At 51.0% G+C, this 16,425-nt stretch overlaps 1 protein-coding gene across 1 annotated transcript in view; it reads left to right on the top strand.

Moving 5' to 3' along the window:
- LOC123487506 (serine/threonine-protein kinase Nek11-like) overlaps positions 1-16,425 on the top strand; it is a gene marked incomplete at its 5' end in the record, with an annotated part of 74,756 nt that overhangs the window by 18,581 nt on the left and 39,750 nt on the right. Inside the window, 4 exon segments of the mRNA XM_045218714.1 lie at positions 10,388-10,545; positions 10,717-10,795; positions 12,308-12,393; positions 15,554-15,673. Of these exon segments, the coding sequence (XP_045074649.1) occupies positions 10,388-10,545; positions 10,717-10,795; positions 12,308-12,393; positions 15,554-15,673 (443 nt within the window).

Here is a 16,425-nt window from a genome sequence, read left to right as displayed (position 1 = left end):
GGGCTGTGGAGGTAGGGTGGAGAGTGTGAGAGATGGTGCACTGTGGAGGTAGGTGGAGGTGTGAGAGATGGTGGACTGTGTAGGTAGGTGGAGAGTGTGAGAGTTGGTGGACTATGTAGGTAGAGTGGAATGTGAGATGTGGACTGTATGTAGGTGGAGGTGTGAGAGATGGTGTACTGTGTAGGTAGGTGGAGGTGTGAGAGAGATATTGACTGTGGATGTAGGTGGAGGTGTGAGAGAGATGGTGGGCTGTGGAGGTAGGTGGAGGTTTGAGAGAGATGGTGGGCTGTGGAGGTGTGAGAGATGGTGGACTGTCGAGGTAGGTGGAGGTGTGAGAGAGATGGTGGACTGTGGAGGTGTGAGAGATGGTGGACTGTCGAGGTAGGTGGAGGTGAGAGAGATGTGGACTGTGGAGGGTGAGAGATGGTGGACTGTAGATGCATGTAGAGTGAAGATGGTGAACTGAGTAGATGTGGAGGTGTGAAGATGGTGGACTGAAGTAGTTGGGTGGAGGTGAGAGAGAGAGTGGACTGTGTAGGTGGGTGATGTGAGAGAGATGGTGGACTGTGTAGGTGGGTGGTGTGAGAGATGGTGGACTGTCGAGGTAGGTGGAGGTGTGAGAGATGGTGGACTGTATGTAGGTGGAGGTGTGAGAGATGGGGGACTGTGTAGGTAGGTGGAGGTGTGAGAGAGATGTGGACTGTGGATGTAGGTGGAGGTGTGAGAGATGGTGGAGGTTTGAGAGAGATGGTGGGCTGTGGAGGTGTGAGAGATGGTGGACCTTGTAGGTAGGTGGAGGTGTGAGAGAGGTGGTGGACTGTTTAGGTACGTGGAGGTGTGAGAGATGGTGGACTGAGTAGATGGGTGGAGGTGAGAGAGAGATGGTGGACTGTGTAGGTGGGTGGTGTGAGAGAGATGGTGGACTGTCGAGGTAGGTGGAGGTGTGAGATCGTGGACTGTGTAGGTAGGTGGAAGTGTGAGATCGTGGACTGTGTAGGTAGGTGAGTGTGAGATGGTTGAATATGTAGGAAGGTGTGAAGATGGTGGACTTGGAGTAGGTGGAGTGAGAAGGTGTGGACTGTGTGAGTAGGTGGGTTGAAAATGGTGGACTGTGTGGTAGGTGGATGTGAAGAATGGACTTGAGTATGAGGAGAATCGTGGACTGTGTAGATAGGTGGAGGTGTGAGAGATGGTGGACTGTGGAGGTAGGTGGTGTTGTGAGAGATGGTGGCCTGTGTAGGTGGATGGAGGTGTGAGGATGGTAGACTGTGTTGTGTGAGATGGTGAACTGTGGAGTACGTGGAGGTGTGAGAGGTGGTGGACTGTGTAGGTAGGTGGAGGTGTGAGAAAAGTTGGACTGTGTAGGTAGGTGGAGTTGTGAGAGAGGTGGTGGACTGTGTAGGTAGGTGGAGGTGTGAGAGAGAGCGGACTGTGTAGGTGGGGTAGAGGTGAGAGATGGTGGCTGTTGAGGTAGGTGGAGGTGTGAGAGATGGTGGACTGTGGAGGTGGGAGGAGGTGTGAGAGATGGTAGACTGTAGAGGTGTGAGAAGATGTGGACTGTCGAGTAGGTGGAATGTGAGAGATGGTGACTGTGAAGTAGGTGGAGGGTGAGGATAGTGGCTGTGGGTGAGAGAGATGTTGACTGTGGAGGTAGGTGGAGTGTGAGAATATAACTGTGAGTAGGTGGACGTGAGAAGGTGTGACTGTTTAGTAGGTGAGTGTGAGAGATGGAGGACTGTGGGAGTGGGTGGGTGTGAGAGATGGTGGACTGTAGATGTAGGTGGATAGTGAGAGATAGTGGACTGTGGAGGTGGAGATGGTGGACTGTCAAGGTAGGTGGAGTGTGAAGATGTAGACTGTGAGTAGGTGGATGTGTGAGAGATGGTGGACTGTGTAGGTAGGTGGAGGTGTGAGAGGTGGTGGACTTTGTAGGTAGGTGGAGGTGTGAGAGATGGTGGACTGTGGAGGTAGGTGGAGGTGTGAAGATGGTGGGCTGTGGAGGTAGGTGGAGAGTGTGAAGATGGTGCACTGTGAGGTAGGTGGAGAGTGTGAAGATGTGGACTGTGTAGGTAGGTGGAGTGAGAGAGTTGTGGACTGTGTAGGTGGGGGGTGTGAGTGTGACTGTATGTAGGTGGAGGTGAGAGATGGTGTACTGTGTAGGTAGGTGGAAGTGTGAGAGATATTGACTGTGGATGTAGGTGGAGGTGTGAGAGAGATGGTGGGCTGTGGAGGTGTGGAGAGTTTGAGAGAGATGGTGCTGTGGAGGTGTGAAGATGGTGGACTGTCGAGTAGGTGGAGAGTGTGAGAGAGAGATGGTGGACTGTGGAGGTGTGAGAGATGGTGGCTTCGGGTAGGTGGAGAGTGTAGAGAGATGGTGGACTGTGGAGGTGTGAAGATGGTGGACTGTGTAGTACGTGAGAGTGTGAGAGATGTTAGACTGAGTAGATGGGTGGAGGTGTGAGAGATGGTGGACTGAGTAGTTGGGTGGGAGGTAAGAGAGAGATGGTGGACTGTGTGTAGGTGATGTGAGAGATGTAGACTATGTAGGTGGGTGTGAGATGTGACTTCGAGGTAGGTGGAGGTGATGAAGATAGTGGACTGTAATGTAGGTGGAGGTGTGAGAGATGGGGACTGTAGGTAGGTGGAGGTGTGAAGATATGTGGACTGTGGATGTAGGTGGAGTGTGAAGATGGTGGAGGTTGAGAGAGATAGCTGTAGGGTGTGAAGATGGTGGACCTTGTAGGTAGGTGGAGGTGTGAGAGAGGTGGTGGACTGTTTAGGTACGTGGAGGTGTGAGAGATGGTGGACTGAGTAGATGGGTGGAGGTGAGAGAGAGATGGTGGACTGTGTAGGTGGGTGGTGTGAGAGAGATGGTGGACTGTCGAGGTAGGTGGAGGTGTGAGATCGTGGACTGTGTAGGTAGGTGGAGGTGTGAGAGATGGTTGAATATGTAGGAAGGTGTGAGAGATGGTGGACTTGGTAGGTAGGTGGAGGTGTGAGAGAGGTGGTGGACTGTGTAGGTAGGTGGAGGTGTGAGAAATGGTGGACTGTGTAGGTAGGTGGAGGTGTGAGAGAATGTGGACTGTGGAGGTGTGAGGGAGATCGTGGACTGTGTAGATAGGTGGAGGTGTGAGAGATGGTGGACTGTGGAGGTAGGTGGTGTTGTGAGAGATGGTGGCCTGTGTAGGTGGATGGAGGTGTGAGAGATGGTAGACTGTGTAGGTGTGAGATGGTGAACTGTGGAGGTACGTGGAGGTGTGAGAGGTGGTGGACTGTGTAGGTAGGTGGAGGTGTGAGAAAAGTTGGACTGTGTAGGTAGGTGGAGTTGTGAGAGAGGTGGTGGACTGTGTAGGTAGGTGGAGGTGTGAGAGAGAGGGTGGACTGTGTAGGTGGGTAGAGGTGTGAGAGATGGTGGGCTGTTGAGGTAGGTGGAGGTGTGAGAGATGGTGGACTGTGGAGGTGGGTGGAGGTGTGAGAGATGGTGGACTGTAGAGGTGTGAGAGAGATGGTGGACTGTCGAGGTAGGTGGAGGTGTGAGAGATGGTTGACTGTGGAGGTAGGTGGACGTGTGAGAGATGGTGGACTGTGGAGGTGTGAGAGAGATGGTGGACTGTGGAGGTAGGTGGAGGGGAGAGATGTTGACTGTGGAGGTAGGTGGACGTGAGAGATAGTGGACTGTAGGTAGGTGGAGGTGTAGAAGGTGGTGGACTATTAGGTAGAGTGGAGGTGTGAGAGATGGTGGACTGTGGAGGTAGGTGGATGTGTGAGAGATGGTGGGCTGTGGAGATTGGTGGAGGTGTGAGAGATGGTGGACTGTGGAGGTGGGTGGAGGTGTGAGAGAGATGGTGGATGTAGGGGGATGTGTGAGAGATGGTGGACTGTGGAGGTGTGAGAGATGGTGGACTGTCGAGGTAGGTGGAGGTGTGAGAGATGGTGGACTGTGGAGGTAGGTGGAGGTGTGAGAGATGGTGGACTGTGTAGGTAGGTTGAGGTGTGAGCGAGGTGGTGGACTGTGTAGGTATGTGGGGGTGTGAGAGATGGTGGACTGTGCAGGTGGGGGGAGGTGTGAGAGAGATGGTGGACTGTGGAGGTAGGTGGAGGTGTGAGAGATAGTGGACTGTGGTGGTGTGAGAGAGATGGTGGACTGTGGAGGTAGGTGGAGGTGTGAGAGAGATGGTGGACTGTAGGGGTGGAGGTGTAGAGGGGATGGTGGACTGAGTAGGTGGGTGGGTGTGATGAGATGGTGGACTGTGTAGGTAGGTGGAGGTGTGAGAGATGGTGGACTGTGTAGGTAGGTGGAGGTGTGAGCGAGTTGGTGGACTGAGTAGATGGGTGGAGGTGTGAGAGATGGTGGACTGAGTAGTTAGGTGGAGGTGAAAGAGAGATGGTGGACTGTGTAGGTGGGTGGAGGTTTGAGAGAGATGGTGGGCTGTGGAGGTGTGAGAGATGGTGGACTTTCGAGGTAGGTGGAGGTGTGAGAGATGGTGGACTGTGGAGGTAGGTGGAGGTGTGAGAGATGGTGGACTGTGTAGCTAGGTGGAGGTGTAAGAGAGGTGGTGGACTGTTTAGGTAGGTGGAGGTGTGAGAGATGGTGGACTGTGTAGGTAGGTGGAGGTGTGAGAGATGGTGGACTGTGTAGGTGGGTGTAGGTGTGAGAGATGGTGGACGGTGTAGGTGGGTGTAGGTGTAGAGAGATGTGAACTGTAGGTAGGTGGAGGTGTGAAAAAGTGACTGTGTAGGTAGGTGGAGTGTAGAGAGATGGTGGACTGTGGAGGTAGGTGGAGGTGTGAGAGAGATGGTGGACTGTGGAGGTAGGTGGAGGTATGACAGAGATGGTGGACTTAGGTAGGTGGAGGTGTGAGAGATGGTGGACTCTGGAGGTATGTGGAGGTGTGAGAGAGATTGTGGGCTGTGGAGGTTTGAGAGATGGTGGACTGTCGAGGTAGGTGGAGGTGTGAGAGAGATGGTGGACTGTGGAGGTAGGTGGAGATGTGAGAGATGGTGGACTGTGTAGGTAGGTGGAGGTGTGAGAGATGGTGGACTGTGTAGGTGGGTGTAGGTGTGAGAGTGATGGTGGACTGTGTAGGTAGGTGGAGTTCTGAGAAAAGGTGGACTGTGTAGGTAGGTGGAGTTGTGAGAGGTGGTGGACTGTGGAGGTGTGAGAAAAGGTGGACTGTGTAGGTAGGTGGAGTGTGAGAGATAGTGGACTGTCGAGGGTAGGTGGAGGTGTGAGAGATGGTGGACTGTGTAGGTAGGTGGAGGTGTGAGATGGTGGACTGTGGTGGGGTGGAGGGTGTGAGAGATGGTGGACTGTGGAGGTAGGTGGAGGTGTGAGAGAGATGGTGGACTGTGGAGGTAGGTGGAAGTATGACAGAGATGGTGGACTTAGGTAGGTGGAGGTGTGAGAGATGGTGGACTGTGGAGGTAGGTGGAGGTGTGAGAGAGCTGGTGGGCTGTGGAGGTGTGAGAGATGGTGGACTGTCGAGGTAGGTGGAGGTGTGAGAGAGTTAGTGAACTGGAGGTAGGTGGATTTGTAGAAAGAAATAGTGGACTGTGTAGGTGGGTGGTTGTAGAGAGATGGTGGACTGTCGAGGTAGGTGGAGGTGTGAGAGATGGTGGACGTGTAGGTAGGTGGAGGTGAGAGAGATGGTGGACTGTGTAGGTGGGGTGGAGGTGTGAGAGCTGGTGGACTGTGTAGGTGGGTGGAGCTGTGAGAGAAATGGTGGACTGTGTAGGTTGGTGGTGTGAGAGAGATGGTGGACTGTCGAGGTAGGTGGAGGTGTGAGAGATGGTGGACGTGTAGGTAGGTGGAGAGTGTGAGAGGAGATGGTGGACTGTAGGTGGGTGGAGGTGTGTGAGAGCTGGTGGACTGTGTAGGTGGGTGGAAGCTGTGAGAGAAAAGGTGGACTGTGTAGGTGGGTGTGTGTAGAGAGATGGTGGACTATCGAGGTAGGGTGGAGGTGTGAGAGAGATGGTTGACTGTGCAGGAAGGTTGAGGTTTGAGAGATGATGACTGTGTAGGTAAGTGGAGGTGTGAGAAAGATGGTGGACTGTGTAGCTAGGTGGATGTGTGAGAGATGGTGGACTGTGTAGGTTGGTGGAGGTGTGAGAGAGATGGTGGACTGTGGAGGTAGGTGGAGGTATGACAGAGATTGTGGACTTAGGTAGGTGGAGGTGTGAGAGATAGTGGACTGTGGAGAGTAGGTGTAGTGTGAGAGAGATGGTGGGCTGTGGAGGTGTGAGAGATGGTGGACTGTCGAAGTAGGTGGAGGTGTGAGAGATGGTTGACTGTATAGGTAGGTGGAGGTGTGAGAAAGATGGTGGACTGTGTAGCTAGGTGGATGTGTGAGAGATAGTGGACTGTGTAGGTGGGTGGAGGTGTAGAGAGATGGTGGACTGTGGAGGTAGGTGGAGGTATGACAGAGATGGTGGACTTAGGTAGGTGGAGGTGTGAGAGATGGTGGACTGTGGAGGTAGGTGGAGGTGTGAGAGAGATGGTGGGCTGTGGAGGTGTGAGAGATGGTGGACTGTGTCGGTGGGTGGTGTGAGAGAGATGGTGGACTGTCGAGGTAGGTGGAGGTGTGAGAGAGATGGTTGACTGTGTCGGAAGGTTGAGGTGTGAGAGATGGTGGACTGTGTAGGTAGGTGGAGGTGTGAGAGAGGTGGTGGACTGTGTAGGTAGGTGGAGGTGTGAGAGATGGTGGACTGTGTAGGTAGGTGGAGGTGTGAGAGATGGTGGACTGTGGAGGTGTAGAGAGATGGTGGACTTGTAGGTAGGTGGAGGTGTGAGAGATGGTGGACTGTGGGGGTAGGTGGAGTTGTGAGAGATGGTGGACTGTGTAGGTAGGGTGGAGAGTGTGAGAGATGGTGGACTGTGTAGGTAGGTGGAGTGTAGAGAGATGGTTGACTATGTCGGAAAGGTTGAGAGTGTGAGAGATGGTGGACTGTGGAGGTAGGTGGAGGTATGACAGAGATGGTGGACTTAGGTAGGTGGAGGTGTGAGAGATGGTGGACTCTGGAGGTATGTGGAGGTGTGAGAGAGATTGTGGGCTGTGGAGGTGTGAGAGATGGTGGACTGTCGAGGTAGGTGGAGGTATGAGAGAGATGGTGGACTGTGGAGGTAGGTGGAGGTGTGAGAGATGGTGGACTTTGTAGGTGGGTGTAGGTGTGAGAGAGATGGTGGACTGTGTAGGTAGGTGGAGTTGTGAGAAAAGGTGGACTGTGTAGGTAGGTGGAGTTGTGAGAGGTGGTGGACTGTGGAGGTGTGAGAAAAGGTGGACTGTGTAGGTAGGTGGAGGTGTGAGAGATGGTGGACTGTCGAGGTAGGTGGAGGTGTGAGAGATGGTGGACTGTGTAGGTAGGTGGAGGTGTGAGAGATGGTGGACTGTGTAGGTAGGTGGAGGTGTGAGAGATGGTGGACTGTGTAGGTGGGTGGAGGTGTGAGAGATGGTGGACTGTGGAGGTAGGTGTAGGTGTGAGAGAGATGGTGGGCTGTGGAGGTGTGAGAGATGGTGGACTGTCGAAGTAGGTGGAGGTGTGAGAGATGGTTGACTGTGTAGTTAGGTGGAGGTGTGAGAAAGATGGTGGACTGTGTAGCTAGGTGGATGTGTGAGAGATGGTGGACTGTGTAGGTGGGTGGAGGTGTGAGAGAGATGGTGGACTGTGGAGGTAGGTGGAGGTATGACAGATGGTGGACTGAGGTAGGTGGAGGTGTGAGAGATGGTGGACTGTGGAGGTAGGTGGAGGTGTGAGAGAGATGGTGGGCTGTGGAGGTGTGAGAGATGGTGGACTGTGTCGGTGGGTGGTGTGAGAGAGATGGTGGTCTGTCGAGGTAGGTGGAGGTGTGAGAGAGATGGTTGACTGTGTCGGAAGGTTGAGGTGTGAGAGATGGTGGACTGTGTAGGTAGGTGGAGGTGTGAGAGAGGTGGTGGACTGTGTAGGTAGGTGGAGGTGTGAGAGATGGTGGACTGTGTAGGTAGGTGGAGGTGTGAGAGAGATGGTGGACTGTGGAGGTGTGAGGGAGATGGTGGACTGTGTAGGTAGGTGGAGGTGTGAGAGATGGTGGACTGTGGGGGTAGGTGGAGTTGTGAGAGATGGTGGACTGTGTAGGTAGGTGGAGGTGTGAGAGATGGTGGACTGTGTAGGTAGGTGGAGGTGTGAGAGAGATGGTTGACTGTGTCGGAAGGTTGAGGTGTGAGAGATGGTTGACTGTGGAGGTAGGTGGAGGTATGACAGAGATGGTGGACTTAGGTAGGTGGAGGTGTGAGAGATGGTGGACTCTGGAGGTATGTGGAGGTGTGAGAGAGATTGTGGGCTGTGGAGGTGTGAGAGATGGTGGACTGTCGAGGTAGGTGGAGGTGTGAGAGAGATGGTGGACTGTGGAGGTAGGTGGAGGTGTGAGAGATGGTGGACTGTGTAGGTAGGTGGAGGTGTGAGAGATGGTGGACTGTGTAGGTAGGTGGAGTTTTGAGAAAAGGTGGACTGTGTAGGTAGGTGGAGTTGTGAGAGGTGGTGGACTGTGGAGGTGTGAGAAAAGGTGGACTGTGTAGGTAGGTGGAGGTGTGAGAGATGGTGGACTGTCGAGGTAGGTGGAGGTGTGAGAGATGGTGGACTGTGTAGGTAGGTGGAGGTGTGAGAGATGGTGGACTGTGTAGGTGGGTGGAGGTGTGAGAGAGATGGTGGACTGTGGAGGTAGGTGGAGGTGTGAGAGAGATGGTGGACTGTGGAGGTAGGTGGAAGTATGACAGAGATGGTGGACTTAGGTAGGTGGAGGTGTGAGAGATGGTGGACTGTGGTGGTAGGTGGAGGTTTGAGAGAGCTGGTGGGCTGTGGAGGTGTGAGAGATGGTGGACTGTCGAGGTAGGTGGAGGTGTGAGAGAGCTGGTGGACTGTGGGGGTAGGTGGATTTGTGAGAGAATTGGTGGACTGTGTAGGTGGGTGGTGTGAGAGAGATGGTGGACTGTCGAGGTAGGTGGAGGTGTGAGAGATGGTGGACGTGTAGGTAGGTGGAGGTGTGAGAGAGATGGTGGACTGTGGAGGTGGGTGGAGGTGTGTGAGAGCTGGTGGACTGTGTAGGTGGGTGGAGCTGTGAGAGAAATGGTGGACTGTGTAGGTGGGTGGTGTGAGAGAGATGGTGGACTGTCGAGGTAGGTGGATGTGTGAGAGAGATGGTTGACTGTGTAGGAAGGTTGAGGTTTGAGAGATGATGACTGTGTAGGTAGGTGGAGGTGTGAGAAAGATGGTGGACTGTGTAGCTAGGTGGATGTGTGAGAGATGGTGGACTGTGTAGGTGGGTGGAGGTGTGAGAGAGATGGTGGACTGTGGAGGTAGGTGGAGGTATGACAGAGATGGTGGACTTAGGTAGGTGGAGGTGTGAGAGATGGTGGACTGTGGAGGTAGGTGGAGGTGTGAGAGAGATGGTGGGCTGTGGAGGTGTGAGAGATGGTGGACTGTCGAGGTAGGTGGAGGTGTGAGAGATGGTGGACTGTGTCGGTGGGTGGTGTGAGAGAGATGGTGGACTGTCGAGGTAGGTGGAGGTGTGAGAGAGATGGTTGACTGTGTCGGAAGGTTGAGGTGTGAGAGATGGTGGTGGACTGTGTAGGTAGGTGGAGTTGTGAGAGATGGTGGACTGTGTAGGTAGGTGGAGGTGTGAGAGAGATGGTGGACTGTGGAGGTGTGAGGGAGATGGTGGACTGTGTAGGTAGGTGGAGGTGTGAGAGATGGTGTAGGTAGGTGGAGGTGTGAGAGAGGTGGTGGACTGTGTAGGTAGGTGGAGGTGTGAGAGAGGTGGTGGACTGTGTAGGTAGGTGGAGGTGTGAGAGATGGTGGACTGTGTAGGTAGGTGGAGGTGTGAGAAAGATGGTGGACTGTGGAGGTGTGAGGGAGATGGTGGACTGTGTAGGTAGGTGGAGGTGTGAGAGATGGTGGACTGTGGGGGTAGGTGGAGTTGTGAGAGATGGTGGACTGTGTAGGTGGATGGAGGTGTGAGAGAGATGGTAGACTGTGGAGGTGTGAGAGACGGTGGACTGTGGAGGTACGTGGAGGTGTGAGAGATGGTGGACTGTGTAGGTAGATGGAGGTGTGAGAAAGATGGTGGACTGTGTAGCTAGGTGGATGTATGAGATGGTGGACTGTGTAGGTGGGTGGAGGTGAGAGAGATGGTGGACTGTGGAGGTAGGTGGAGGTGTGAGAGATGGTGGAATTTGGAGGTAGGTGGAGGTGTGAGAGAGATGGTGGACTGTGGAGGTGTGAGAGAGATGGTGGACTGTGGAGGTGTGCGAGAGATGGTGGACTGTGGAGGTAGGTGGAGGTATGACAGAGATGGTGGACTTAGGTAGGTGGATGTGTGAGAGATGGTGGACTGTGGAGGTAGGTGGAGGTGTGAGAGAGATGGTGGGCTGTGGAGGAAGGTGGAGGTGTGACAGATGGACTGTCACACGCCTTTGAAGGACACAACTTATTGTCAGTTGTGATGAAGATAGTGGAGGGGGAAACCCCCAGACTGACAGCCAGCTACTCTCTGGAGCTCAACGCACTCATGCAAAGGTGAGAAGGTATTCGCTGGAGAATGTACACTCAATAACACATAGGTCAGAGTCCAATTCTCTCACGTAGTGCTTCAAAGTGTACAAAAAGATACAGGATAAAGAAACTCTTACCCTACTTCAAACCCTTAACTTAGCCATAACCATAGATTGTCTCTCTTTTTGGTCCCAGGATGCTGGAGAAAACCCCGTTGTCCAGGCTCTCTGCTGCAGAAGCGCTGAAGACAAAATTCATTGAGGACAGTATGCAGGTTAGACCTATCCTGGAAACATAACACACATCACAACAATATAAATACTTCTTAAGGCTGACTGATTGGTTGGTTGATTGATTGGGGTGGCTCCAAAGGTCAAATGGGCGGAGCTACGGTACCAGAATCACAGACTAATCAAGCCTATTGGCTGGTTGGAAATACTCAATGCTAAATTGACTTCCTGTCATAGTTCCCTTTTTTCCACAACACATTTTCTGTGTTCATGACCTTTTCTACCATGACAGGTTAGAAAATCAGTATTTCATCTGTCGTCCACATTCTTTTTGACAATTATGAACGCATGCACACATTCATATACGCATAATGTGTCTTACACACACACACACACACAGGAATATGAAGCTCACTGAAACGTAAAGCCAGCTAAGCTCATGTGAGATGTCAAATAATGTACTGTATCTGACAAGCATGTATGTAAATGTCCACATTACATGGACACGTCTGGTGGTCTGTGTTTAGTTTCTGCCTTGTGCAGTTTGGTAACCTGACTGTACATGATGTATTCTGCTCATCTTTCTGTCTTTCATCACTGCATTTTATGCATTGCATTTCTCTCTAGCACCTATGGCTGAATGTGCAAGTAAAGTGTATGATGTGGCTATCCCCTTGTTTGTCTGTATGCTAGCCTGACACTGTTGTGTCTCCTTCTCGGTAAACATGGTCATTAGTGTTGCCTGGCTGTTCTGTGATGACATACAACACAATGGTTATTTGATGTCTCTTTTCTATCTCTCCTCCTCCGTCTCTCCTCCATCTCTATCCCTCCATCTCTCCCTCTCCTCCTCCATCTCTATCTCTCCTCCTCCATCTCTCCCTCCGCCTCCTCTATCTCTCCTCTTCCATCTCTCCCTCCGCCTCCTCCATCTCTCCTCCTCCATATCTCCTCCTCCTCCATCTCTCCTCCTCCATCTCTCCTCCTCCATCTCTCCTCCTCTCTCTCCTCCTCCATCTCTCCTCCATCTCTCCCTCCGCCTCCTCCGTCTCTCCTCCTCCATATCTCCCCGCCTCCTCCATCTCTCCTCCTCCTTCTCTATCTCTCCTCCTCCAACTCTCCTCCTCCATCTCTCCTCCTCCATCTCTCTTCCTCCTCCATCTCTCCCTCTATTTGTATCCAGTGTGGGGCGTGACTGGTGTCCATGACAAGTTTCTTCTATTGTCCTGTGAATATTCCCTCCCTCTCTCGCGCTCTATCGCTCTCTTTCTCTATCGCTCTTTTTCTCTCTTCCTCTCTCTCACTCTCTCCCCTGTGGTTTACCCTCCATGTCCCTCTTTTCTCTTGTTAAAAGATTTCAGTGAGAGAATGCGGGACACAGAGATAGTACCACCCTCTATAATGCTGAGAGAGAGAGAGACACTAGACTGTTAGTAATAAAGCAATAATATTGATCATGTCAACCTTTCTTTATCTCTCTCTTTCTCTCTCTTTTATTCTCTCTCTTTCCCCCTCCCTTTCTCTTTCTCTGTCTTTCTCTCTCGCTCTCTCTCCAGATCTTAAAACACAAGTTCTGCAGTCTGACACTGAGAGACAAGTCATCGGCAGTAGAAAGAGACGCAGCACAGATATTGAAAGCGATGTAAGGACATGCTCTATATTCTGTATGGTTTGTCTTTGGTTTGGGTTATTAAGAGAATAACTAAAACCACTATCATCCTCAGACATGAAGAATGAACACTGGCTCCTCAGTTTAGAGCTATGTGGCTGCATCAGTACAGAGGGATTTTCAAGCATTTACCCAAACACACACAAATACTGCCATACTCTGTCCCTCTACATAACCCCCTCTCTATCTTTCTCTCTCTCTCTCTCTCTCTCTCTCTCTCTCTCAATCTCCCTCTCTCTCTCTCACTTCCTCACACTCACATTTCCTCACTCACTCAGACATGGAAGCACAGTTAGTAGCAGCTGTCTCTTAAACAAACCAGACCGTCACTGATTCAAACTGGCACCAATCAGGGAAGGTGCCTGTCATCATTAGCTTAGCTGGCCACACACTCCTAGATGTCAGAGCAGCCAGGTGTAACATGCTACAGAGAAAGCCCAGATTAGGTCTAGGTTTTAGCATTAACCACACCCATCTCTTTAGGATTGCCACGATCATGTCATTTGGTGCCTGACAGACCGCATCTGTAATGACTTGCCAAGGTGCCTTGGTAGCATATGGACAATGCGATATGGTTGTGAGAAATTGTGATTAACTTGAGATTATGCATGATATGATTCTCTGATATGATGTTACGCTTATTAACTGGTCAGTGACATGATTGTGTTATTCCACTTTTTACATACTTCCCCTGATGACTTGTTTAATGGAATTCTACACACCTTATAGTTAGAGTTAGAATTGTGGTTGAAGCTAGGGTTGAACTGGGAGGTGGACATGAAGCTAGGGTTAGGGTTGAACTGGGAGGTGGACATGAAGCTAGGGTTAGGGTTGAACTGGGATGTGGACATGAAGCTAGGGTTAGGGTTGAACTGGGATGTGGACATGAAGCTAGGGTTAGGGTTGAACTGGGAGGTGGACATGAAGCTAGGGTTAGGGTTGAACTGGGATGTGGACATGAAGCTAGGGTTAGGGTTGAACTGGGATGTGGACATGAAGCTAGGGTTAGGGTTGAACTGGGATGTGGACATGAAGCTAGGGTTAGGGTTGAACTGGGAGGTGGACATGAAGCTAGGATTGAACTGGGATGTGGACATGAAGCTAGGGTTAGAGTTGAACTGGGATGTGGACATGAAGCTAGGGTTAGGGTTGAACTGGGATGTGGACATGAAGCTAGGGTTAGGGTTGAACTGGGATGTGGACATGAAGCTAGGGTTAGGTTTGAACTGGGATGTGGACATTAAGCTAGGGTTAGGGTTGAACTGGGATGTGGACATGAAGCTAGGGTTAGGGTTGAACTGGGAGGTGGACATGAAGCTAGGGTTAGGGTTGAACTGGGATGTGGACATGAAGCTAGGGTTAGGGTTGAACTGGGGATGTGGACATGAAGCTAGGGTTAGGGTTGAACTGGGAGGTGGACATGAAGCTAGGGTTAGGGTTGAACTGGGATGTGGACATGAAGCTAGGGTTAGGGTTGAACTGGGAGGTGGACATGAAGCTAGGGTTAGGGTTGAACTGGGATGTGGACATGAAGCTAGGGTTAGGTTGAACTGGGATGCGGACATGAAGCTAGGGTTAGGGTTGAACTGGGAGGTGGACATGAAGCTAGGGTTAGGGTTGAACTGGGATGTGGACATGAAGCTAGGGTTAGGGTTGAACTGGGATGTGGACATGAAGCTAGGGTTAGGGTTGAACTGGGATGTGGACATGAAGCTAGGGTTAGGGTTGAACTGGGAGGTGGACATGAAGCTAGGATTGAACTGGGATGTGGACATGAAGCTAGGGTTAGAGTTGAACTGGGATGTGGACATGAAGCTAGGGTTAGGGTTGAACTGGGATGTGGACATGAAGCTAGGGTTAGGGGTTGAACTGGGATGTGGACATGAAGCTAGGGTTAGGTTTGAACTGGGATGTGGACATTAAGCTAGGGTTAGGGTTGAACTGGGATGTGGACATGAAGCTAGGGTTAGGGTTGAACTGGGAGGTGGACATGAAGCTAGGGTTAGGGTTGAACTGGGATGTGGACATGAAGCTAGGGTTAGGGTTGAACTGGGATGTGGACATGAAGCTAGGGTTAGGGTTGAACTGGGATGTGGGCATGAAGCTAGGGTTAGGGTTGAACTGGGATGTGGGCATGAAGCTTGGGTAAGGGATGTGGTTGGGGTTAGGGTTGGGATGTGGACATGAAGCTAGGGTTAGGGTCAAATTTGTCACATGCGCCGAATACAAAAGGTGTAGACCTTTCCGTGAAATGCTTACTTACAAGCCCTTAACCAACAATGCAGACTTTTTTAAAAGTAAGTAAGAAAATATTTGCTAAAAATAAAATAAATAAACTAAAGAAGAATAAAAAAAGTAGCACAGTAAAATAACAATTACAAGGCTATATACAGGCAGTACAGGGACCCAGTCAATGTGTGGTACCGGGACCCAGTCAATGTGTGGTACCGGGACCCAGTCAATGTGCGGTACCGGGACCCAGTCAATGTGCGGTACTGGTACCCAGTCAATGTGCGGTACAGGGACCCAGTCAATGTGCGGTACTGGTACCCAGTCAATGTGCGGTACCGGTACCAGTCAACGTGCGGGGTACAGGTTAGTCAAGATAAATCAAGGTAATATGAGGCTAGGGTTGAACTGGGATGTGGACATGAAGCTAGGTTGAGGGTTAGGTTTAGGGTTAGGGTTAGGCTTTCGGTTAGGGTTAGGGTTAGGGCATAAATTCTGGTTAGAGGATCGTGGGAGACAGATTTGAATCTCCAATTAATATCCCTCTGGATTAGATAATCTCTTTCACATGTAAATTGTTTGTCTGATTACTGCCCATCTCACTCTAAATGACCTTGTTACATACATTACATGTTGAAAGACATATTTACATTTACATAGGAAGTGACCTCCAAAAGGTAAACACTATAATTAAATCAAACCCACCACACTGAGGTGTTTACAGTGCACAGTATCTCTTTTTGCCATGGTAAATTCAAAATCCCATTAAGACAGCAAATATACATTTTTTTAATGAACAGAGCAGAGGTAATTGTGTGTAGGAGTATCTGACCTCTGACCTATCTTACTCGCCAATGCTCCAGCCCTCCCAACCTCTGACAGTTGCCCTTTGCCCTTTGAACAGGCAGAGGAAGGTGCACCTGCAGACACTGAGGGAGAAGTCAGAGCTAGACAGAATGACCCCCAGGGAGAGAATGAGGCTGAGGAAGCTGCAGGCTGCCGACGACAAGGCCAAGAGGCTTAGGTAGGACAACCACACACACAAACACACACACACACACCATTCATTCATTCGGTCCATGACCAGTATAGAGCCTGTGAGGTCCCGTTGGGATTCTCCTGGGGCTGATGCATGGCTGGGTTCCCTTTAAAGATGAGGAGAGATTTGTGTAAATGCATTCTCCCCTGCCCTAATTTCCTTGGGCTGAACTGTGTTGGAGACCTGTCTACAGGGAACGGTACTGAGAGCGACAGAATGGGATAGATGGGAAGGACAACAGGCCAGGCAACAGGGCTAGTAAAGCGCTCTATGGAGTTCTATCTTTTAGCAGGACGCTGATATTATACAGACCATGACCTTCTCTCTCTCCTCCTCTCCCTGCCCTCTCTCTCTCCCTCTTCTTCTGCCTCTCACTTTATATCTCTTTATTTAACTCTCTCTCTCTCTCCTCTCTTTCTCTCTTTCCTCCTCTCTCCCTCTTTCCCACACCCTGTTGTTTCTGGTTGATAACTAGAGTGGTATGACTTCCTAGTCTTAATGACCAACATAACCCACTACTACCTCACTTTTATATTGTGTTGCATCATTCATCTACAGGTAACTGCCAAAATAAAGGAAACATCAACATTACATTTACATTTTAGTCATTTAGCAGACGCTCTTATCCAGAGCGACTTACAGTTAGTGAGTGCATACATACTTTTATTTTTCATACTGGCCCCACGTGGGAAATTATCCCACAACCCTGACGTTGCAAACGCCATGCTCTACCAACT

Source organism: Coregonus clupeaformis, unplaced genomic scaffold (genome assembly GCF_020615455.1).
Source record: "Coregonus clupeaformis isolate EN_2021a unplaced genomic scaffold, ASM2061545v1 scaf1749, whole genome shotgun sequence".
Taxonomy (NCBI): domain Eukaryota; kingdom Metazoa; phylum Chordata; class Actinopteri; order Salmoniformes; family Salmonidae; genus Coregonus; species Coregonus clupeaformis.
This window is presented reverse-complemented; position numbering and strand designations above follow the sequence as displayed.